This window comes from Chanodichthys erythropterus, chromosome 13 (assembly GCF_024489055.1).
Source record: "Chanodichthys erythropterus isolate Z2021 chromosome 13, ASM2448905v1, whole genome shotgun sequence".
Lineage (NCBI taxonomy): Eukaryota > Metazoa > Chordata > Actinopteri > Cypriniformes > Xenocyprididae > Chanodichthys > Chanodichthys erythropterus.
In genome coordinates, this window is record NC_090233.1 from 3,330,732 (window position 1) to 3,357,708 (window position 26,977).

The window sequence follows — 26,977 nt, forward strand, 5'->3', positions numbered from 1 at the left end:
GCGTTATTAGATGATTTTAAGGAATAAGGTTAATTGCAAAAACAAAAATCCAAGGCTGGAACTAACGATTATTTTTTCAACCAAATAATCTATCGATTATTTTTTAGATTAATCAAATAATCTAACAATTATCCCCCCTGTAGCCTTGAAGTAATCCTGAAGACATTTATTATCTTGTTCAGGTGTGTTTTATTAGGGTTGGAGCTAACTCTGCAGGACAATGGCTCTCCAGGACCGAGTTTGCCCATCCCTCCCCTAGAGAGACTGGAAAACAGTAGCGGCATTAACATTTAGGTGTAAGTGTAAGTTTAGGTGCCACTGGCACATAGCAGGGAAAGTTGGGATGCATCTGGTAGCACGTCCCATTGCGAGTGGTACAAATTTGAGTGGCCTGAAATGGTTCAGGTCATATTTACAAGAGAGGGGTTACTATCCATTTATTAAGTCCGATATCACGTGACACCATTTCAAGGTAAGGGTGTTCCGATCGATTGGGCGTTGATCATTATTGGCCAATAATCTTTTTATATAGTTTGATCAGTTGTCTCTATAAAGGCCCGATCAGATGAGCCAATATTCTTCAATGACGCAAAACCTGTGAGACCATTTTTCTATGCGCATCTAAAACTGCTTCACTTTACCGGTCTGGCAGTTCTACTAAGTGTCTGAAAAGGACATCTAAACTATCAAATAAACACAGAAATATGTCAAAAAATCTGGCTTGGTACATAAACAGCTGGGAAATAAATCGCATGTCTAACAGTATTTTGGATCCGTACATTAGGTTTTAAAGTGACAGCAGTCTAATATTCCTGCTGCCGTCTGTGTCATTAATGTTAATCAAACAACTAAAAGACATAGAAAATTACTCACTGCTCTTTAGAAGATTTAGTACAATTAATCTATAGGCCTTTTAAATTTACACAGTGAAGATTATGCAGTGTTGTTTTACATTTGATTAGTCTACGTTCTGTTGATAAAGACTATATTTGTTCTGTTTATTATTATTATTGTTGTTATTTATTTATTTAACAGGAAAGCTATATTTGTTAAGCTCCAAGCTGTTCCTAATCACCTTTAAGAGAGGGAATGGAATGTGTTGCACATGCTGCCTGCCAATAAATCAATCAATTCATGGTATTTTCTCATATTTTAATAAGGCCTACTTAAGATCAAGTTAAGAGTACTAAAAAAAAAAAAAAAAAAAAAACAGAGGGTCTATTTCAGGGGGGTTGGGGGGGGGGGTTCCAAACTTGGTCTAGAAAGACCACTGTCCTACAGAGTTTAGCTCCAACCTGCCTCAACACACCTGCCTGGAAGTTTAGTATGCTTAATAAGACGCACCTGATTAGCTTGTTCAGGTGCATCTAACTGGGGTTGGAGCTGAACTCTGTAGGACAGTGGCCCTCCAGGAGTAGGATTGGAGACCCAGGTCTATTTGAATCTTTCTATTTATCATGCAGTTAATTTATTTTGGTGATAGTGTCGACACTGACACTTTGATGCTTCAAAAACATTTTAGGTAGCAAACATCTCAGTGCACTGTAAAGATTTTGCATTTGAGATAGCCCTTAAAATGGCTCCCTGATCAGTGCAGTACTACTAAACTGGGGAGCTGATTGAGATTCACCCAGAACCCTAAATAACCTAATTTAGTTATTAGGTGATTTATTGATGAACATATTTGCAATTCAGTAAATTTTTTTTAAACATAGTTAGTGGCACATCAGTATTTCTGTTGCATGTGAATGTATGTTGTTGATCACGCAAACTGTTAATTCTAAGAGAAACGCAGAATAAATCTATTACGGGTCACTACAAATATTCTATTAATAGTAGAACCCGTTACTTTTAGCATGATGCTGCATGTATGCTGGTAGGTGTCAGTATAAGTAACATTTGCTAGCACAAGTTAAACCAAAACTTACAACAGTTGAGAAAGATCCACTTGAGTAAGATGGTAGCAAAAAAACAAAAACAAGCAATCAGAGACTGATATTGATCTAAATGAAAACGGATATAATTTCTATACAATTTAAATATTATAATATGTGGTTAGTGGTTCTCATCTATGGCTTCAGTATTTAGAAAATAATTTTATGCAATTATGTAATGCAGTGTGAGGGATACCTTACCATGTTTAAAATGGAATTAGCTGTAAAAAGTTGTATAAAGCTCCTAGATCATTTATAATTTTCCAGAGCTCATACTGTCTGGATTTTTATGTCTATTGGAGTTTCTTGGAAAGATATTTTTGCAGTGTTCCGTCAGTAAAACAATCCAAAAACACATAACAGTACAACCCACTGAAGAGATTTTTGTCTATCCCTCACAGCTTCACTTTCATTCACTTTTTAAAACAAAGATGACTATGCTGTGAATAAGATCTATTGGAGGTGCCACAACATATGGCAACAATGTCAGAGGCACATGAAGCAATCCATGTGCACGTCAAGTTTTAGTGGCACATGCCACTATATACTAGGCATGGGCCGGTATGAGATTTTGACGGTATGATAACCTTAAGCAAAAAATGGTTTCACGGTATTGCTATTACAGCTCTAAATTATGTTATTTTAAAATGTATAGGTAAAAAATAACTTTTTTCCTTTGAACACAATATATTTATTTCTAAGCAACATAGAATATTTGGAAAAGTAGTAAACTTGTATTTTAGGTGAAATAATTAAAATAAATCATTTTTCTTAAAGGGTTAGTTCACCCAAAAATTAAAATAATGTCATTTATTACTCACCCTCATGCCGTTCCACACCCGTAAGACTTTCGTTAATCTTTGGAACGCAAATTAAGATAGTTTTGTTGAAATTCAATGGCTCAGTGAGGCCTGCATAGCCAGCAATTACACTTCCTCTCTCAAGATCCATAAATGTACTAAAAACATATTTAAATCAGTTCACGCGAGTACAGTGGTTCAATATTAATATTAGCTTCATGAAGCAGTGTTTTGAAATCGGACCTCACTATATAAGTCGTTATTTTGTTTTTTTGGAGCACCAAAAATATTCTTGTCACTTTGTAATATTAATATTGAACCACTGTACTCACATGAACTGATTTAAATATGTTTTTAGTACAGTAATGGATCTTGAGAGAGAAAATGTTATTGAGATGCGGTCAGAACTGGAGTTTGAATACGAACACATGAAAAATACGACTGTTATGATATACATATAGCCACGTGGCACATAGCTCATACAGAATAAAGTATCCGTGTTTAAAGTGTTTATTTCACACATTCTCCTGCACCAAACCAGCACGGTGTAGTTATGCACACATATTTCATCAAGTCTTCTTCAAATGAATTATAAGTGCAAACTGGACACTGATACAGTGTCCAGTGAACGCGACGACACGATTATTCTAATAGACAAAAGAATGATTTTGAGACTGCAGTGCTCGTAAACGTAATCAAAGTAGCCTATTATTAGCCCTATTAAATATTCTTTCGCATTTCTCCCTTGTACTTGGGAGTTTGACATATCAGTAAGATTTCAGTACAATGAACATTCAGATTTTAGTTTTTCTAAGAAAATGTTTGTTTGTTTATCCTTGTCTTTTTAGATAACTGGTATCAATCTCAGACAAAATAATTTGCCAGGTCTATGGAAACCCTACTTAGAGGTTGTTCCACATTATTAAGCAACTCACAGTTCTCATGCAATATGGGGAGGAAGAAAGATCTTTCTGAAGATGAAAAGCATGAAATGGTGCAATGTTGTGCAAAAGGCATGAAAACAACTAATATTGTGTGAAAACTGAATGGAGATTATCGAATTATCATAAGATTTGTGAGTGATTTAGAGCACAGCAGAACTCGGTCAGATAAAGGCTTATTAATGAAAGTTACTGTCAAAAAATTTAATTGTATTAAAAGGGCAGCCTCTAAGTAGGGTTTCCATAGACCTGGCAAATTATTTTGTCTGAGATTGATACCAGTTATCTAAAAAGACATGGATAAATAAACATTTTCTTAGAAAAACTAAAATCTGTGTTTATTGTACTGAAATCTTACTGATATGTCACTTGCATAATAACTTGGTACGCGGTGTATGCTACCAAGCACAGTGGAATGTGCTAGGGGTGTAGTCAAGTCATCTTCATTCATATAGCGCTTTTCACAATACAGATTGTTTTAAAGCAGCTTCACAGTAAGTATGTGCTATGTTCAGGGAAAATAGGACTACTGTCAAATAAAAATAAAGAAAATAAGAAAAAATAAACTACAAGCACCAGCACAAATCAGTAAAATAGAGCAAATATTCAAATAAAATAAACTGCTTTTCAGGTTTTTCAGGTATCCAACAGTAGTTTTCAGGTAAAGAAAATGAATAAAGTACTCAAATATAAAATAACACTGCAAATTATCTTCACTGTATAACTTAAATAAAGATGAATCATTATTGAAGTTACAATAGCTATTCAGTCAAGAACAGTGAATGATTTCTTTGTGTTTTTAATGTTAATCAAACAACAAATGACAGACAGCAGGAATATTAGGCTTCTTTCCCTTTAACCCTTAGGGGACTAAGCCCTTTTTGGTCCGTTTTCTCTATTTTTACATTTCGGCTTATAAACCATATGTAATGATGATGGACCACCATGTATTTGGTATCAATGGATTCAGAAGACCCTAAGCTATAATAAGCATGCATGCAATATGTTTATAAAGGAAGTATGAGTGAAAAATTGTACAATAAACTAGAGAATTTCAAAAACGAAAATGAGATTTTTCTCATTTATTACTGAAAATCCTACCTCACACAACAATAGTGAAAAGTTTTTGACCCAAAAATATATTTTTCAAACCCTTTGCTTGACAGAAATGGGTTAATGTTCAATCAAATGTGTAAAGAACAGTTAAATAATTAACTGTATTTACAAACAGTCCTAGGCGCTTTTTTTATTTTTGGGACTAAGCCCTTTTTGGTCTGTTTTCTCTATTTTTATATTTGGGCTTATAAATCATATGTAAAGGAGATGGAACACCCTGTGTTTGGTATCTATGGATTCAGAAGACCCTAAGCTACCATAAGCATGCATGTAATGTGTTTAGAAAGGAAGTATGAGTGAAAGAAAATGTACAGTAAACTAGAGAAATTCAAAAACGAAAAATAGATTTTTGTCATTTATTACTGAAAATCACACATCACAGAATATAGAACAAAAAAAAATATATTTTTCAAACTCTTTGCTTGACAGAAATGTGTTATTGTTTAATCAAATGTGTAAAGAACAATTAAATAATTAACTTTTTTTACAAACAGTCCTAGGCATGCCAGTGAGCAAAGCAAGGCCTCTCCATCGGTGTAAAACCTGTCTGCTCCGGATTTCTCCTCGTCACTTTCCAGTAATTGTTCCAGAGCTTTTTCTGCCATAAATCTTTTACTGCTTGCCATTTTGATAAAACAATTCTGTAATAATGCTATATCTCTCTCGAATTTATCTCTTTGTGCTCGCCAATACTCAGATCGCTCTCTGTAACACTCCGATCGCTTTCTGCTTTCTCCACCTGATGCTGATTCTCCGATCGCTTATTGATTACACCCGGCTGCCCGTCTTTTACTATAGGCCAGCGAGCTTTTACAAGGCTACAGCAGAGCTACAGAGTCCTCTGAATGGCTAGAATACATCATGGTAACCTTCCTCTGATTGGGTTAGAAAAATATTCCTCCCAACGGCAATTTTTACATTGGTTGTTGTGTGTTGAATCTGCCTAACATAATCGTTTTCATTGGCCTGTTTACGCAGTGGTATTGCGCAATAACGGAAGCGCGTTTAATATACAAACTGGATACCGCTGTTTTCAGTGGAATCTGAGGAAGACGGCAAAAGACAGCATCTCTCTAGCATTAATAGTTTTTGAGATAACTACACATTTGTAAAAGTATGCCATTTTGGGCGGTACCGCCCAATCCGTCCCTCAAGGGTTAAGACGTAATGCACGATCCAGTACATACTGTATACTGTTACGCATTGTATTTCTCGACTGTTATACATTCACTTTAAACATAACCAACTGTTTGCTAAGATACTCGCGAAGACGGGCATGTTGAATTTTTTTGAATTTGTCTGTTCAAGCGCAAGACTTGAAAGAGAACTCAGTATTTGCGCACTGTCTAAAATAAGCATTGCACGTTTCGGATGAGTGCACACACAAATCTCACAGCGCACACAAGTTCTTATTTGCGTCTTGCTCTTGAATGTTTAAATTAGCAAGGATTAAATGAGTTTAGTTCAGACAGATAGCAACGTGCGCTGTTCAGGTCTCACGTGCACTCGTGTGCTATCAACACCCGGGTGATGACGGCGTAAATGACTGCTCATATTCGAGCATATGCACTCACAGTAAACAGAGTTTACAAAGAGTGACTGTTTTGTCCACACCAGTATTATTTTCATTGACAAATATTTTTCTTCATAAGTTTAAAATCTACTCTAATTTTCGTCAACGAATAAAAACTAAACAAATGAAAGAGAGGGACGTTTTGGGAAGATATCCAGTCAGGACTGCTGTCCTGTGGAAGATATGCAGACTGCTTTTTTTGCAATTTTTTGCAATTTGCAATTAATGAATAGCGCACATTTATGCCAAGTGATTGCTTATGAGCTAATGTTGATGAATTATGACAATGTTTACTACACAATGTTTTATATGGTAATCAGTTTTATACGGTTGAAAGAATGCATATTTTATCTCCCTCATCTGAACTTAAAGGTGCAGTATATAATAATTTTGTCCGCTAGATGTCGACAGAAGCCTATTCAAAACAAAGGCATAGCTTGATGACGCCAAGTTTGAGAGCGGAATCTTGGGACATATGGTCTCCACCTCAATGGATGGTGCAAAAGAATAGGGTTAAGACTCAGGAAGAAATTATGTTCATGGATGCGATTATTAACGTTACTGTAGTATGAAGCAGAGCAGGACCGAGTGTTGTGGGAGCTGAACGTCACTGGATCGAATGCACAACACACGCCTCACGAGCAGCGGAACTTTTATTATGACACAGTCGCCGGCGCTTTCCGGTCATGAGTATGAGGTAATACAGCTCTGTTTATCATATTAGAGCTTAACACATTTGAGAGTGTTTTAAATTATGTTATAACGTTACTCTGTGTGTTCGCTCAGCGGCTGCTGTGAGACACTTGTTTGAGACACACTGCAGTAAGCTAGATCGATTTTAGAATATATTAAATATTGGATGGCTTGAAAACGTATAGTATGACGGAGAAAATTATTTATTACTGTTACTTTTACAATTTACAATTGTTGATGGTATCATAAAGTGGAAGCAATTGGGAACAACAGCAACTCAGCTACGAAGTGGTAGGCCACGTAAAATCACAGATACCCCTTTTCCACCAAGGCCGTTTGAGTGCTGGTTCGGAGCCAGAGCCTAGTTTCAAATCAGTTCTTTGTCTTTCGAAACACAAATCACCAGCTCCAAACCAGGAAAAGTGGTTTGTAAGTAGCATCAAAACCGTGCTGGGCTAGAAGTAAGAACCGCTTGTGTCAGGGGCTGGGGGCGGGGTTACCGTGACCAACAAGACACCCGTGACCGCCATTTTTGAAATAGCAGCTAATCAAGCTAATAGTAGCTTGATTGTAATCTCCGTCTATATACAAATTACGGCGAGCTGTGTTTGGATGCCGATGTAGGTTCGCAAAGCCATGAGCATCAACAGTAGTGAAACATCCGCGATTGTTGATAGAAGGCTTGTTCGAGATGCATCGGAGCAGTGCGAAGCGATTCGGTGGGTGCAGCGGATCCGCAGGAGCGTTTGTAGAGCATACGACTCCTTGTGCTTTTGGATCGTTCTCGCGGAGCTTTGATGTCATGCGCCGATCGCTATGCGTGAAGCCGATGCATCTCAAATAAGCCTGGTGTGTTTGTGTTTGGTGCTGCAGCACTAGCTTTGCTGTGAAATATGAGACGTATACAGTGACGTGAGACCTGGCTCTGTGGTGGCTCTCTAGCCTGTGGAAAGGCAAACTGATTCTTAGAAGGTTCATCAGTTGAACCAACTCCGAACTGGCACTAGCACTAGCTCTGAACTAGCACCTGGTTCGTGCTGGTGGAAAGGGGGTAAGAGTGGGGTCAGCGTATGCTGAGGCACACAGTGCACAGAAGTCAGCAACTACTATACAGCTACAGACATCGAAACATTGTGTGACCTTCAGATTAGCTCAAGAACAGTGCATAGAGAGCTTCATGGAATGGACTTCAATGGCCGATCAGCTGCATCCAAGCCTTACATCAAGTGCTATGCAAAGCGTTGGATGCAGTGGTGTGAATCATGCCGCCACCGGAGTATAGAGCAGTGGAGAGGTGTTCTCTTAAGTGACGAATCACGCTTCTGTCTGGTAATCTGATGGATGAGTCTGGGTTTGGCTGTTGCCAGGAGAACGGTACTTGCCAGACTGCATAGTGACTGCATAAAGTTTGGTGGAGGGGGGATTATGGTTCAGGGGTTGGGCTTGGCCCCTTAGTCCCAGTGAAAGGAACTCTTAATGCTTCAGCATACCAAGACATTTTGGACAGTTTCATGCTCCCAACTTTGTGGGAACAGTTTTGGGATGGCCCCTACCTGTTCCAACATGACTGCGCACCAGTGCACAAAGCAAGGTCGATAAAGACATGGATGAGCGAGTTTGGTGTGGAGGAACTTGACTGGCCAGCCTCAACCCGATAGAACACCTTTATCATAAAGGAAATCAATTATATTTTATGTCTATCCTCTCCTAGTGAACAGGACAAGGACAATTTGTATTCACTGAGGGAAGATCTTAAAGGGGGGTCTAATGCCATTTCATGCATTCTGGCTTATTTACACTGTTGAAGAGTTGCATTCTCATTTTCATGCTAAACATGGCCAAAGTTTCAAGACACGAGTTGGATGTATGACGTATTTCAGTGCCAAATATACAACTTCCGGTTGTGGACATGTCTCGCCAATTGTTTTTCCGAATATGGCCATTTATCACGTAATAAAGGGCAGAATTACTTGTATAGGCACTTCTCCCTGAGAAGCATGCACACACACACACCACCCAGAGCAAGAGCAAGCCCATCAACGCACTTCATTCGGGATACGGAAGCCGAGAGATTTTTTTCAGCTCCCTAGTTCAGTAGTCAGGGCACTGATCAGGGAGTCAGCCGCATTCATTTTCATGATACTGATTCATGACCTAGGGAGTTGATTGAGACACAGGGAATGTCACCAAAGGAGTGTGTTTTTGGTTGTGAGGGAAAGATAAACTTCTTCAGCTTCCCAAAGAACCCAGTGTTAAGGGAACAGTGGATAAAGCTTGTTTTTCTGGGGGAAGCAATGGAGTTGCACACATATGTTCATGTAAGTCCCAGTTCAACACTGGATTTGCAGATCGTGGGTGGTGAGTAAAACTGCATCAGATGTCTGTGTTTTGCTGGAAATTGGCACACAAGTACATATAATGTAAACAACACAAAAGTTTTTGTTCCCTTTTTATTTATAATGATGTCGCAGCTAGCAGACGATCTCTACACAAAAGCTTGCACATGCTCGTGACTCTTTAGCTCTGGCCACAGCAGGCAAGTATCTTTTATAAATTTGATAAAACTAAAGACTTCTCGGAGATATGAAGGATGCAATACTACTCTATAGGTAATCAAGATGAGATTGGCAGAAACTGTGTGTGATACCCCCCCTTTCATGTTCTTTATGAAACTTCAACATTTTTATTTGACTTTTACCAGTGTCTTTACACCACATCTTTTTGCTCAGAATTTTCCAATCAGTTTTTCTGTAAGCTGGAGCCATTAATTTGAACTGCAAGCAAAAATAATCATGCCGTTTGTGTGGGTGAAATAACTTTAGAGGAACTAGACATAGTAATTACAAAGATTCCATTTAATAAGAGACGGGGCTACAGACGGTTTGCCGTTTACCTGAGTCAGGAGGGGCCAACACCGCTGCTAATTTCCCATGTTATTATATCAGGCTACCAGCTAATTTCAACATTTAAGACATTTAAAACTATTTCCAGCTCAAAACTCACGTTCAGACACCAGTGAGTGTTTGAAATAACTTCCTCGCGATCCAGCTGGGATTCTGATTACTGTATGAGGCAGAAATACATTTATATGCTATGGTAAAGGCTACCATTATGTACCATTTACCATTATGCTAACCATTGCAACAATAAATGAAAATACCAGAGACTGCTTTAAGAACGTAGACAAATCATATACAATTATATTTGTGCATTTATTTGGTTTCATGTTTTATCGGTCTCTTCCCTGTGCCTTTATTGATACTAGACTAATGCACCTGCATGTCATAAAAAAACATGCACTCCGGTTAACTCGTATAACTAATAACTCCTGTGGCCTGTTGCACAAAGCCGGTTTCAGTTTCTACCCAGGTAAGTTCAAGATTAGCTTGAGCAAACTTTCTGGGCTCATGAAGGTGGATTGGTTTTTAGCTGTTTTTTATTGCTACAATGAAAACATTTTACAGACAAAATTGCTCATTTGCTGCTAATTAATTATTATACTTATATTATATGAAATATAATTATGTACAATTCATATAATATTTTCATATTATATTAATTGACAATATTAAACTTTGCTTTTAAATTAAAATGAACAATACATGCATTAATATATAAACAAAACAGGTCAAGCTTACATTATTCTTTCGAGGTCTTTGTGAAACTATATAAATTATAAGGCCTATTTGTTTGATTCACATGCATTGGTATAGCAAGACATTTTCTTTCAGTTGCCTTCTCAAACTTTTCACTGCAGCAGCAGTGTTTATTCCTGCTTTGTAAATGCATTTAAATTCATAATATTTTTTATATTCAGGTGCACGCGCTTCAGGGTTAATCGCAAACTCTGGATCAAACCTGAGTTTGGAATAGTCTTAATGGAGTTATTTTGTGCATTCCTGTAATCGCAAATAAAATGGAAGCAGGTAGGGGTGGAAATCACAGGGTACCTCACAATACAATACAATCACGATACATCATAATACAGCGATTCTACGATAATAGATATATTACTAACTTTTCTTTGCATGTAAACCAGAGATCACGTTGCACTCGCCACCAACTGGACAGGGGTGGTAATTACAGTTACAAGTTACAGTAGATTACCTACAGTAGATCACAGAGTAATCTGTCAAAATGATGGATAGCCTTCAGATTTTTCCGTCACTGCTAAAAAAAATTGCAGTCAATGGCAGAAAATTTTCAGTTAATGCAACCTCTGGCGTAAACTGACACGCTCTTCACTGAGCGCTTACAGATTCACACGGGAGCGTTTTAACTGAAACTGAATATAGGTATGCATTCTTTACAGGTATGTGAAATGGTAAACACCAGTTTGATTCAGCATGACTGATGTGCACTTCTGACACAAATTAATAAATTACTGTCACTGTAACTTTTTTTTAAATAGTAAAACATTGGTCAAAAGGATTTTAAAGACCAAACGTTCACTTTTGTCATGTTTGTGATCTAGCTAGTTTTCAGTCAGCTGGTGAAATGAGGTTGTGTGACATTGTTCTATGGAGGTGTGTTAAGGGCGGGTTTTAGGGTAACACTGCAGGGCTACTGGCCCAACAGTGGAAACGCAACTTGATTTTGGCCTTGGTGCTTGAGGTCCAAGGCTTTTGGCCTCACCTGGAGTTAGAGACTGGGACTCGAGTCGCACTCGAGTCGCATTTTAACAGACTTCAGACTCAGACTCGACCTGAAATGACTTCAGACTTGACTCGGCACAAAAGTAATATTTTTAAAATGACTCAAGTCTTTTACCCTTAACTACTGATATAATAAAGAATTTGTGTTGTGTTTAAGTGGTTTTATAATATCTGTGTCACATATATTTCCTTGGGTGTCGTGGTAGATTGGACTCTTGTCATAGAATTTGATTACGTATGTCTGTGCGAGTAAACTCCGAAATGTCATAATAAGAGTCCCATGTTTCCCATTAAACATGACGAGAGCCACCGTGCCATATGTTCTTTCGTTTGGGTTTATTATCACGTCAGATCACACAGAATGTGAGAAAACAATTAAAGACACCGGAACAACATCATCAAATTTTATGAGACATCGCATCCACAAAGGTTAGACACATTAACTCACACAGCTAGCTATTATAATGTGGTGTAGCTGCATGACTCATTTGAATTGCCAGCCTGTTAAAATATGAACAAAAAATTCTAGACTTCAAACCTAGCACTACATTTTATCAATCTTCGTATTATTTGCTGCTTTTCTATTTCTTAATGTGTGTCCATGAGAGAGCGAGATAGAAAAAGATCCATTTATTACTTAAAGCTCATATTTTAACGTATCACAATCAGCAAGTGTAGAGTTTTCAATTGACATTCATAAACATTCCGAAGTTTGATATTTTCTGATAATGACTGTCATCACTAACAACGAAGCTGTATAACAAACTGCTGTATAACAAACCGTGACTCACTGGCGGCATCTTGTGTCCGTTTACGACTGTTTTGTACATTGTAATGGATTATAAAGCAACAAACTGGATGTACATTGTCCCTTACATCATAGGACCTTATTTTAATGACTCGAGACTTGACTCGGACTCGTGACAAAAGACTCCAGACTTGACTCAGACTCCAGTAATAAAGACTTCAGACTTGACTCTGACTCCAGATTATAGACTTTTCAGACTTGACTCAGACTCCAGATAAAAGACTCGTGAACATCTCTGCTGGCACATTGTTAGCTCTGGCTCGCACTGGCCCGACAGTGGAAAAGCAGCTAATGTTTCCTTCTATAAAGGGATTTCGCCACATTTTGTCATTGGGTGAGGTAACAGGCAAGGATGTCCTATTTCACATTTTTTGTTTCTGTTGGTTGCAAAGCTTCTTAAAGGGTTAGTTCACCCAAAAATGAAAATTCTGTCATTTATTACTTACTTCATAATGCTCCGATGCTTCCTGAAGCAGTGTTTTGAAATCGGTCATCACTAAATAAGTCGTTATTTTGTTTGTTTTTTTGCTGCACCAAAAATATTCTCGTCGGTTTATAATATTAATATTGAACAACTGTACTCACAAGAACGGATTTAAATATGTTTTTAGTACCTTTATGGATCTTGACAGAGGAAGTGACATTACTCCCTATGAAGGCCTCACGGAGCCATCAGATTTGAACTAAAATATCTTAATTTGTGTTCCAAAGATTAACGAAAGTCTTATGGGTGTGGAACGGCATGAGGGTAAGTAATAAATGACAGAATTTTCATTTTTGGGTGAACCAACCCTTTAACCTCTACACAACGCACTGTTCTAACATCAAGGGTATTTAAATAACAGACCACACCATTTTGATTGGTCAACTTGCAGATGATATGCATGCTCCTGATAAATAAAAGGCCCATTACGTTAGAGGCGTTAAAATTGTTCTCAGATGTCTCAGGTCTTTCTGTTAAATCTGAGACTGACGATTCATCAATTCTGACATTTCAGATGTATGTGAAGTTAAGGTGAAACAGACAGATATGAAGAGTTCATTTGCAAAAACTGATTAACGCAATATTAAAAAAAAAACAACAAAACTGACTGCTGTGCATTTTTCTCAACATATAGCATGTTCTGAACCCAAAATACGTTTTATCAAAAAAGGCAATATTGCCTACAGTCAAGGCATTCCGAGTTCACATTTTACAGCAGAAACCAACAAGCACCCTTGCTGTTTGTGTACACAACCCAATAAGTCTGTTTTAGCGAATCAGCACGCAGCATTTAGGTCAGGTGATAAGGCTGCTAGTCACTACGAAAAGATGCGCTAACTGAGGGGAGTATTGTCAAAGTTGACTAAAAGTGATCGAGGATTTATAATTTCAAATATATACATATATATATATATATATATATATATATATATATATATATATATATATATATATATATATATATATATATATATATATATACATACTTTCAGTGAACTTTAATTTTGCAAGTTATTTATTATTATTATTATTATTATTACTTAATCAAAACAACCCAACTGCATTTTGAGTGATATTACATGCAAAAAAACAAAACAAAAAAAAAAACATGATTTATGAGAATTAATAAAAAACCGTTATCCATTTTTGCAAAATAACTCTTCATATCTTGGTATTTTAGTCAGAAAATTCACCTAGTGCTTGCACAAAGCAAAAACTGTTAATTTAATTTAATCTGTTAATTTAATTGCTGATCTCAAAGGAACCCGACTATACACAGATATGTTCTACTCTCTGAAGCTGAAGGAATCTCAAGGCTAGAATATCCTGCACTCTCTTTGCATATTAAAGGGTTAGTTCACCCCAAAATGAAAATTATGTCATTAATTACTTACCCTTCAAAAAGATCATAAAGTGAGCAGTTTAGTCCAAATTTTCTGAAGAACCTAACCTGAATGACGCACAAGAACAAAGTTCTTCTGGAAGCTCAAATGTGCTTCGTAACACACAGTGTTAATTTTGACAGCAAATTTTGATTTAGTTTTAGTCATAGTCTTTTGACTAAAATTAGTCATATTTTAGTCATCGGAAATTGTTTTAGTTTTAGTCTAGATTTAGTCGACTAAAATCTAACTTAGTTAAATTGTAATACATCAAGTAAGCTTTTTTCTAACAATACACAGATCCAATACACTGATATACATCTGATATTCTCCAAACTAACTGTACTTTACTCGCCAAAATGGACATTTTTATGACCATTCAATTGCAAAAAGACAAGAGAGCTCAATTCAGTACTTGTCAGGGATTGACACAGTTAGGGGGGCAGTTGCCCCCCCATAATTTTTCCCGATGTTATCCGTTAGCTCGTCCACTACAATTTGGAGTGGTTAAGGCCTGGGTATATTTAATTTCCCGGGTACCGCTCCGTCGCTCTGTCTCACACAGTTGAGCGCGAGCCTTTCAAAGATACTCCTTTGCCCATAAGCGTGCCTGAACACCGTTTATCCCTTCACAGTGGCGTATATCAGACAGGGCATGCAGGGCTTCTTATTATTATTATGCTACTTTTATTGTTAAAATAATATTGTAATTAATTTGCCCCACATTATCATAGTGCATAACTAATGCGCTGTGAGGATAATAAAAGATTAGTTGGATACTCATTTAAAAAACAACTTGTTTAAATACAGGCCTACCCCTATGGACACTGAATTAATAATAAATTATAAATGTGTTCAGCAACAAATATTTTTCAGATTTTCTAGACTAATTTAAGTCAATAAGTGAGCAGGATATATTACAATGTAGCGCATGGATTCGACAGGCATGTATTCATAATACTAAGTGGGGAAGCCGGTCTCAGAGCCCTTCCCAGCTCTACAGTGCCTCACAACTTTCATATGTAAATCTGTGGTGTACAATGTAACTGCAGCACCCTCTCAAAGAGCCATTGTGGCAGATTTCCACTTATTTCCACGTTAAACACACCTTACTCCAAACCAAGACGATATCAGTCCGCTTCAGATATGTGTCTGCATCAGGTCAGTAACTGTTTGGCATGTCTGTTCTTCCTATGTGGAGTAGCGTATCAAATTAATGAGAGTATAAACCCTTTAATTTAAACATGCTCATGTTAATAGGTTTTATAGTAGTTCTGATGTTTATGTTTGTTCTGAAAATAGACTTTTTTTTACTCTAATTCCTAAATATTTATTCTAGAACAATATTCTAAAACTAAATTCGGAAGCAATAAATACTACAATTCTAAGATTCTGTGTGTTGTGTGTACTAAAGTCTGTCAATCATCATTAGAGCGCCACTCTCAGGCTGAATAACGCAAGGAAAGTGTGTCTGTTGTGTTCAGCGATTAGGATATAAAGCTTTCAAAATGGTTATCATAAACTAGCGCTAACACCCATAATCTGCCCTACGTGAGACTTTTTCACCCACATAACTCACGCAAAGTTTGCACATTGTGTGATATCAACTGGCTCGGCTTCATGGTTTAAAATGGTAATATTTTCAATATTGCGACGTGACATTTTTCTTTATCACCAGTTGCTCGCAAAATGATGGACACTGATTCGCATATTGTCCACGTCTCCCGTGATAATAAAATTAAGTGAATTATTAAATAAATGAGTAAAAAAAGAACAAGCAAACTTAAACTTGTTTGCTTAAAACTTCTGCAAATAATTTGCTGATGCAGGTACAAAAAGACATTTACCTGCAAAAAAAATAAAAATAAAAAAAATTTACCTACACCTCCTAACTCAAGAGTCAAATGTCGGCCATGATTATAAGTATGTGTAAGTATAGGGGAACAATATGTAAAGTCAGGGCAATAAAGGGGTAACAACCAGGGAAATTTATTAAAACAAATTAATCATACTGTAAGTTGTTTTAGAACTAAGGGGTATAATAATTTTATATATATATATATATATATATATATATATATATATATATATATATATATATATATATATATATATATATATATAATAATTTTATATATATATATATATATATATATATATATATATAATAATAATAATAATAATTTTATATATATATATATATAATAATAATAATTATATATATATATATATATATATATATATATATAATAATAATTTTATATATATATATATATATATATATATATATATATATATATATATATATATATAATAATAATTTTATATATATATATATATATATATATATATATATAATAATAATAATAATAATTTTATATATATATATATATAATAATAATAATTATATATATATATATATATATATATATATATAATAATAATTTTATATATATATATATATATATATATATATATATATATATATATAATAATAATAATAATAATTTTATATATATATATATATATATAAATAATAATAATAATAATAATAAATATATAAATAATAATAATAATAATAATAATAATAATAATAATATATAAATAATAATAAATAATAATAATAATAATAAATAATAGATAATAAATAATAATAATAAATAATAATAAATAATAATAATAATAATATATATATATATATATATATATATATATATATATATATATATTATATATATATATATTATTTATATATATATTATTTATTTATTTATTTATTTATTTATATATATATATATATATATATATATATATATATATATATATATATATATATATATATATATATATATATATATATATATAAAGATCTATTAAGATAATTTTAGGCAAAAGAGCGGAATAATGATCAAAAATGAGGATTTAATGGTTCATCACTTTCGACCAATAGGTGGCGCTGTGTCCAGATTGTTGTGGTATGGTCAGACTGAGGTGACAATGACACTTGCAAAGTTTGGTGTCAATATGTCAAAGCACTGAAGAGATACAGCTTCAAGAGTCATTTTTACATCATGCCTCAAATTCATTACTCCGGTATACAAAAATGGTTTTACATATAGTCTTGAATTCCATAACTTTTTGTCGGCATGGTATGAAGATGATCTGATTCAATTTTCGTGGAAATTGGAGCAACGGCCTAGGAGGAGTTCGAAAAAGTAGGTTTTTCGGAAAATTCAAAATGGCGGAAAAATTTTCATGACGGAAAATGACGTCATAGGGTGCAATCGATTCCAAGGAATCAGCAGAAAAAAAGAATTTGTTTCTAACCCTTACGGTTCAAAAGTTATTAACATAAACATAAGTGCAACTTTGAACAGCTGGTGGCGCTAGAGGGATTGAGTTAGAGACTCCAAATTTGCTTCCTACATAGCTCAGACTGTCCTCTAACTGTGTGCCAAATTTCATAACTTTCCCGCAAGCAGTTCTATGGGCTGTCATAGACTTCAAGAGCGGAAGACGAAGAAGAATAAAAAAAAATTTAAAAAAAAAATTAAAAAAAGAACGCCAACGGATACAATAGGTGCCTCCGCACCTTCGGTGCTTGGCCCCTAATAATAATAATAATAATAATAATAATAAGCGTACGGAACGCCAACAATAACAATAGGTGCCTAAGCACCTTCGGTGCTTGGCCCCTAATAAAATACTGATGTTATACTAATGCAGCAGTGCATTTTTTGTCTTATTTGTTCAATGGCATAATTCGCATATGGCTTAGAAAAAAAAAATCATGCAGGCAATTTATGGAATCACTTAATAATGTGATTAAAATAAAGCACAGATCTGCCATAAACATGGCATTATAATGAGAACTTTATAGAAATCTACAGTAAATTCTGTCCTTACTCGTTATTCAGCGCGCTGTCATGAAAACATGCACGCTCTCTCTCTCGCTATGGCGCATAACTTAAAGTTCACTGGCATTTGCATCCTTTTGTGCCGATACAAGATGTAATGTTACGTCTATATTATGTATCCAAGTTATCTGATTAATATCATAGGATGTGTCATTGAACGGGCTTCAGTTTACTGGTGTCACTCACCTCAGGTGACTATTTCTTTTAGATGCTTCCTTATTAAAAACATTGCTGCATCATAATCAATGTAACACTGTTCTAATCACGTTTTCATAGACAGGTTTTCATGTCATACTTTTATTCTTAACATTCATTTTCCTATATTTTCATTATCACCATGACAGCAATGCCCTGCCCCCGCACATGCCCAACTTTTCAAATTATAAAGACTTAACATAATTTTGCACGTTTTGTTCTTTTTTTCTCTCTTGCTTGGCTTCCTCCTCCTCTTGTTCCTTTTCTTCTTTTCAGTCTTTCCACTGATGAATCTTAAGGAATCCCATGTCTTCTGCTTTTCTGTATTATGTATTAAAAGAAAATATACCTAGAAATGTTCTCATGGTTTACTCATCTTTTTGCTTCCAACCGTCACCAGCGTGTGCATGAGAGTCGACTTCCCGTTTGACGAAGCAACGTGAAGCTTCAAGATTTCATGAAGTTCTTGTGGGTGTTTCATGTGAAACTCGCGCGAGAACTGCCATCTGTTTTTCTGTCTTGTCTGTTTCTCATTATAATTAGGAGCCAAGCACCGAAGGTGCTTAGGCACCTATTGTTATTGTTGGAGTTCCGTACGCTTATTAGGGGCCAAGCACCGAAGGTGCGGAGGCACCTATTGTTATTGTTGGCGTTCTTTTTTTTAATTTTTTTTTTTATTATTATTAGGGGCCAAGCACCGAAGGTGCGGAGGCACCTATTGTTATTGTTGGCGTTCTTTTTTTAAATTTTTTTTAGGGGCCAAGCACCGAAGGTGCGGAGGCACCTATTGTTATTGTTGGCGTTCTTTTTTTTTTTTTTTTTTTTTATTATTATTATTCTTCTTCCGCTCTTGAAGTCTATGGCAACCCATAGAACCGCTTGCGGGAAAGTTGTGAAATTTGGCACACAGTTAGAGGACAGTCTGACCTTTGTCCACAGCAAATTTGGAGTCTCTATCTCAATCCCTCTAGCGCCACCAGCTGTCCAAAGTTTTTCCGCCATTTTGAATTTTCTGAAAAACTTACTTTTTCGAACTCCTCCTAGGCCGTTACTCCGATTTACATGAAAATTGAATCAGATCATCTTCACACCATGCTGACAAAAAGTTATGGAATTCAAGTTGATTCCTCAAACCGTTTTCGAAAAACTCACGAACGAATTGTACGTAGTGCATGCGAAAACAGAAGTAAGGCTGTATCTCCGCAACGCTTTATCGTATTCAGACCAAACTTGGTACATGTCATCACAAGCATGACCTGAGGTACCATGCAGTGTTTCGGCGCAGCGCCACCTACTGGTGCGGAGATATGAAAAATGGGTATTTTTGCTTATAACTTCTGATGGGTTTGTCCAAAAATCAATTTGGTCTCGTTGGATTCGGGGAATCATGCAGAGTCGAATGATATCCAATTTTCCCATATCGGCCATTTTGGCCATCGGCCATTTTGAATTTTGTGCTAAAATGCTGTATTTTACGAACGCATTAACGTATCTTTACAAAACTTGGTATGGGTCATCAGCACAATGCCCTGAAGGAGCCTGAGAAGTTTCGGCACAGCGCCACCTTGTGGTCAAAAGTTATAACAAAATTTACAAAAATGCTAATAACTTTTGACTGTATTCACCAATTGTAATGAAACTGGTCTCAGTAGATTCCTTGGGTCATGCTGAGAACATAGATATCACATTTGCTATAGTCAGCTAAACTTCCTGTCCGCCATATTGTTTTTCTTCAAAAACCTACTTTTTCGAACTCCTCCTAGACCGTTGCTCCGATTTTCACCAAAATTGAACCGTGTCATCTTCAGACCATGCCGACAAAAAGTTATGGATTTCAAGTCCATATGTCAAACCGTTTTTGTATACCAGAGCAAAGAATTTGAGGCATGATTCAAAAATGACTCTTGAAGCTGTATCTCTTCAGTGCTTTGACATATTCAGACCAAACTTGGTATGTGTCTTCACAAGCATGACCTGAGGCAGCATACTCCGTTTCGGCGCAGCGCCACCTACTGGAGTGGAGATATTAAAAATGCCATTTTTGCTTATAACTTCTGATGGGTTTGACCAAAATTCAAAAATTTGGTAAGGGTCATCAGGACAATGCACTGAAGGAGCCTGAGAAGTTTCGGACCAGCGCCACCTTGTGGTCAAAAGATATAACAAAATTGACAAAAATGCTAATAACTTTTTTTCTAATTGCTCACTACTGCTGTTGGTCTGATGCTCCCAGCCATGTTGGCTTGCTTCTTGTGCCATTTTTGTGCTTGGCCCCGTAATTGCTGCTTGCAGCTATATTTATTATCTGTTATTCTTAGTATTTTGTTTTGAGTAGTAATATAAAAAAAACAAAAAAAAAAAAAACGGAGAGCATCCGACATCCGCATGACTTTTCGCTTGAGTTTCTTGGAGTTTATCTTTTCACGTCAGAAGACATTGATTCATCCATTGGGGTTGTATGGATTACTGTAGTTATTACTGTGTGTTCTGTATAATGCTTCAACTTTTTGAAACACATGTTCTTGCATTATATTTTTTCTAAAAAAAAATGTATGTTCATCTGAACAAGGAAAGTCATATATCTCAGATGGCATGAGGGTAAAAGATGAGTAAATGGTGAGGACATTTCTGGGTGTACTGTATTTTCTTATAATACATACAGAATTTAAAGAAAGAAAAAGTAGAAGAGGAACAGGATGAGGAAACCAAGCAAGAGAAACGAATAAGACGTGTGGTAAATCTGTTTTGAAATAAGTTGTTTTTCAAATAAAGGTTTCCAAGTGATATCAGATTGTGTGTATACATGTGTTTTAATTGACCCTTCGCCGGGAGTTTGATTGACAAGCGATCTAACCAATCAGAACGCCGAATCCGCCATTTTGTCCAACAAATCAGTCAGGAGTTAGAAGATTAACCTCGGTGGAGTTAAACTCAAAAAATTGTGTGCATTAACGTCTTTCCGCGTTTGAAACAACATTCCTTCTCATGTTCATTCATGTTTATTTGATGCTATAAATGAACTAGTAGGAAGAGATGATCGGTTTACGAGCCTCTTGAGCTGAGGCGCTACAGCGATTTGTCACGACCATGGTCACGACACATTAAAGAGCCACAAAACGTTTTTTATTGTTTGAATTTTTTATTTTTTTTAAACTACACAGTTTGAAAGCTGGGACTTTGTTTAATATCATAAGTAACCTGCTTTGTCTTGTCTGTCGACGTGTTGTCAGTATCCTCTTTGCTCCGCGATGTATTTTTCACTGCTTGTGTCATGACAGCGCCACGGCTTGTCGGACAAAGCAACAGTAACTAAGGGGGGCAGGTCTTTGCGAAGGGTCAATTGTACCTACCCTTTAACTACATGATACAAGAGTATATTTCCCCAGTATTAAAAAAAAATGCAATATTGTGTTTTACTTGCCTTGAAACAACTCAATCGGTGCACTTTTGCAATAAAACCAAAATACTGTGTAAATGCACTGATATGTAGCCTACCTCGTAAGCCTTTATATACATGTACACTATTATTACAAAAAGGTGTGCAGTGTATGTTCTCGCTAAATTGCTCCCAAACGTAAGATTGTTGTCTATGATAATAGTTTAAGTACCCCTTAGTTCTAAAATACTTACAGTAAAATTAATTTGTTATTTTCCTGGTTGTTACCCCTTTTTTCCCCAGACTAAACATATTGTTCCCCTATACTTACACATACTTACTTTATATATAATTACTCAAAGTTACACTATAAATACATTGTTATTACGCAGTACTTTCCGGGCTGTAATCTAAAGCATTACCCAACATCTCCATAATAACTCAATTGTTGGGCAGATCCCAAAACTTTTTATTGGAAGCATTAATATTTTGGACAATAAATGTAACAATTTTCACATTAGAAAGTGTCTCACTCAAAGTTGTAGTCGTTACCCAAAAGCAGTTGCCTCTATTGATAAAATATGGTCAAAGAGTAGTACGTTTTTATTGCCCAATAAAATAAAATAAGTTAATTTCAAAATATTGCATAGACATTATCCTTGCAATGCTTTTAATAAATTCAAAGACATCTCACCACTAGAGTTGTCAAAAGTACCGACTTCAGTACCAAGTCGATACTGACATTTTAAAGATGTGATGCTTTGTGCACTATTGAGTGGATTCGTAAACACCTCTGATTGGCCATTGTGTTCACGGCTCATCGGATGTGTCTGTGATTGGCTTCAATGATCAATGTTTCAAAAACGTTGTAAATAGTCATCAATGACTTACACAGATACACACAGGAGCGTTTAAAAGCAGGCGTCTATCGTGGACCAGGTTGCTGATAGACGCCTGCTTTCAAACGCTCCCGCTTTCAAATTCAAACACTTCCGTGTGCTTTTAAACGATCCCGTGTGTTGATCATTGTAGCCAATCACAGACGTATCTGATGAGCCGTGAACACAATGGCCAATCAGAGGTGTTAACAAATCCGCTCAACAGTGCTCAAAGCATCACATTTTTAAAAATTTTAGTACAGATTGGTACTGAAGTTGATACTTTTGACCAGGGGCGGAGCCAGACATTGTAAACATTCGGGGCTTAGCCCAAATCTATGTTTGTCCAAAGACATTTTAATTTTCTATTAACAGCTTTACTGACATGAAAGGAGCTTTTGTTGTCGTATTATTCTTCAGAAAATGTACATTATTTGACACTGTAATTTGTAAAAAAAAAATTGAGAAAATTTTGTACATTTTAAGGTTAAATGCATCAATCTGGTGCACTCTGGAAACTCAAAATTAAGAGCTTCAACACATGTACAGTGTGCAAATTGAACAAAGAAACAGCATTGACTTGTACCTGGACATTAAAAAGGGTTCAAACATCTTTTTTTACAATACTTTTGTACTAATTTCTTTTTAAAAGATAAATCCTTGAGCTTTTATTTTGATCATCACCAGCTGATCGTGTGCGCAAATGTGCGAGACAGAGAAAGCGCGGCCGGTGTATGGTCGGATACTGTAGAAAAGCGGTATTGAACTGCTTAACGTATTTTAATAGAGAGATGTGTTAAGAAAAATTATATTTTGAGAGCACTGTTAAGAAACCTCTAACCTGAAATTCCTGCTTGCTGACTGTCTCGCACTCTTGCGGTTGACTGTGCTAGCTCCTCCCCTACCTGCTGCATATTCAACAGAGAGGAAGAAACGGAGTAGCCCATAGTACCGACAGCAAAGAAATGTATTCTATAGGCTAGATTATTTTTAAGGTCTATTTTTACAGGCTGTATGCAGTATATGCAAAGCCAAAGCGCAATGAAATAAAGCAACTTATGATTTCGGGGGTTTACATAGGCTATTGTCCAGTTTCATATTTTCTCAGTGACAGTCATTACATTCGGGGCTTGACTCAAAACATTCGGGGCTGAAGCCCCGGCAAAATCGGCTGGCGCCGCCCCTGCTTTTGACAACTGTACTCACCACAATGCTTTTTGCAACATTGAACCTGAAACCCTCTGATATTCTTGGACTTGGACTGTTATCTTGGACTGTTATACTGGTTCTACTACAATTTTCACATTAAAAGTAAATAGTTCTCTTTGGGAAGGTTTAATAACATAAAGCTAAGTCTATTAAGCCCTCTTTTGAGTTTTTTTTTTTTTTTGTAAAGACTTAATATTTTATGACTCATTGAATGTAATTACAAGAAATAAGAAATGTATACAAACATATACTATTCTGAAAAAAGTTAATTGCAGAATGTAATGCTTTACCTTGTATGAAACAAGAAAAATTATGAAAATGGCTCAAGGGTGTAGAGTTACATTCAGGCTTTTAAGGCATGAAGAAATGATTTTCACAGTAAAAAAAATGTTTAAATATGTAATTTTGATTATCAAAGATGAGCTTGAGGGATAAAAATTATTGACCGCAGGGAGAATTTACAAAGAAGATTAAAAGCAACACAACCGTCTAGTTTCCATTTCCATTCTTTTTTTTACCTGTCCGAAGAAGATTTGTGGACTGAAGTACCTCTTCTCCTCTCCAAGGTGCTGGTGAACTGATGAAAGCATGCATTGATAGAACACACAACATCAGGCGGAGGTGTTTCGAGGAACAGCTCCGAGTGCGGGTCCAAATCGATCAGATCACTAACGTGCGAAACAACCGGCACGATCTGCTGCGTGTTTGGCGACTCAATTTCCGTCCTATCATCTTTGCTTCTTCGAGCCATGGTTATTTAATCTAATACTATTTGATATGAGAATTGTCATGTGTTCGTAGGTTTGCGTGATGTCGATTAACACCGATTTGTGCACCTCTGACGGGCGCTTATGAGGCACGGGCTGTTTCTGCAACAGATTAAGCCTGAACACAAAAGTACTGGTCAAAAAAGAAACTTAACCATGTATCAGAAAACGTTTGCCTCTATGCCAAACATATCCACGTGTTACACGATTCTGTTTTCATAAGGCGGGTGTCGTCATCATCATCTTCTTCTTCTTCTTCTTCTTCTTCTTCTTGGTTTTCATGGCGGTTTGCTTACAATTTCAAGGTGCATTACCACCACCTGCTGGTTAGGAGTGTGGGCCAAGATCGCAAAGCCCTTTTCCTAATACCAATAATAGGCTTGTTTGAGATGCGCCTGGCCTCGCCTTAAGTTCAGCCGAGAGTAGGCGGCTGCAGTGAGGGGAGGAGTGAAAAAAGTGCAGGCAAGATGGACAATTCTCCGTTCTCGGAGTGCATCAGACACCTGCGAGATCAAAGGCGGATATCGCGGGATTCACACTCGTGCGCTGTGTTGCTGATAAACTCGGATGTAATTTAGCCTACGTTCTGTTGCTTTTAAATTAAAATAAACATAATGAAGAATACACCCAAAGTACTTGTTATTTATTTCCATTCGAAGGATGTGTGTATTTTATCATTTATTTTAATTACAGACATGTTTTATATATATATTTTTTATATATTTTTATAAATATGATAACAATCACATAACCCACAGAGAGATCGCACTGTCAGAGACTTTTGGAATATTCACACATAATTTATACGCAAAAAATCATGGTATTAGTGTTTCAAAATCAAACATTAGGCTTGTTTGAGATGCGCCTAGCCTCGCCTGAAGTTCAGCCGAGAGTAGGCGGCTGCAGTGAGGGGAGGAGTGAAAAAAGTGCAGGCAAGACGGTCTCCGTTCTCGTAGTGCATCAGAAACCTGCGAGATCAAAGGCGGATATCGCGGGATTCACACTCGTGCGCTGTGTTGCTGATTAACTGGATGTAATTTACGGACATGTTTTTATATATTTTTATAAATATGATAACAATCACATAACCCATAGAGAGATCACACTGTCAGAGACTTTTGGAATATTCACACATAATTTATACGCGTAAAACCATGGTGTTAGTGTTTTAAAATCAAACATTTTTAAAAGAGATCAATGCATCACGGTTGTTTAAACCAATAAGCTTTAAGCTGTGTCGTCAGCAAGTCATTTCCCATCGTGCTTTTGGTCAGCGCAGTCGGTGGAGAGCAACTGCGCTCGACTGCAGAATCCGATGAGGCCGCCTCGCCCTCGCGAGAGGTGTTATGAAATATTCGGTGTCTGAGATTTTCAGTGACACTGGGCGGAGCTTGCATGAATATTCACGAGATTCCTGTTTTGAGTTAAAGCGCCATTGAAAATGTTAGTAGACTGTCCTTGGATCACAGAACTGTTTTCGGTAACGTGATTGTGTTTCTGCGTCGAATGAAGATAAGATTCTTTTTTATTAATAACTGTTTATGTATGCTCAATAGTTTGAAGGTTACATTGTGTTATGACATGACGTGTGATATAATTTAGTAGGCCTAGTGATTACAGCCACTGGTCTATCGTTAGGAAATGAGCCATCGAGTTTGTTTGTAACTGTTTTGATTTTATTTTAGTTCGTTTGATAAGATAACTTGTATAAATGTATCTGTGGTTGCATAATAAAAGTTTCAGTTGCTTTCTCAGATGATAGGCTGCATAACTTTAACCAGACATTATTATTATTAAAACACAATGAAGGTTAGGTTTGTTTTGTTTATGTTTTTGACATGTATGAATTAATGTAAAACTTCTTTATCTTTTTCTGCAAAACACACAATGCTCTCTATGAATAGAAACATGATGAGACAGTGATATTAGCTTCCCTGCAGCACATTCATAAGGTTTTAGTTTAATTCTACAAACTTTCCACAACAATTAAAATGTTAAAATTGAATTACAAGTGGTTAAATTAATCAGCTACAAAACTAAAATTATTAATGTGGGTTTTATTTACAAATATTTATATGGAGAAGACAATTGGCAAAAGTATGAGGAATATTATTGTTATGTGGATAATCAGACATAAATACTCACTGTCATTTCCTAATTGCTTGCTCAGTTGGTAAATAATTTTAAAGAGACTTTGTTAAAAGTGAAGTGTTATTTTTTTCATATTATTAGGAAACATTCTCAAACTT

At 36.1% G+C, this 26,977-nt stretch overlaps 1 protein-coding gene across 2 annotated transcripts in view; it reads right to left on the bottom strand.

Moving 5' to 3' along the window:
* pho (phoenix) overlaps window positions 1–26,977 on the bottom strand; it is a 59,341-nt gene that overhangs the window by 21,322 nt on the left and 11,042 nt on the right. The window contains exon 1 of one of the 2 annotated variants that reach the window (XM_067406392.1): window positions 24,480–25,104. The exons of the other annotated variant lie outside the window; for it this stretch is intronic. Coding sequence (XP_067262493.1) covers window positions 24,480–24,712 — 233 coding nt within the window. The 5' untranslated portion in view covers window positions 24,713–25,104. Of the gene's footprint in view, window positions 1–24,479; window positions 25,105–26,977 lie in introns of those variants that run through there. 2 annotated transcript variants of the gene reach the window in all.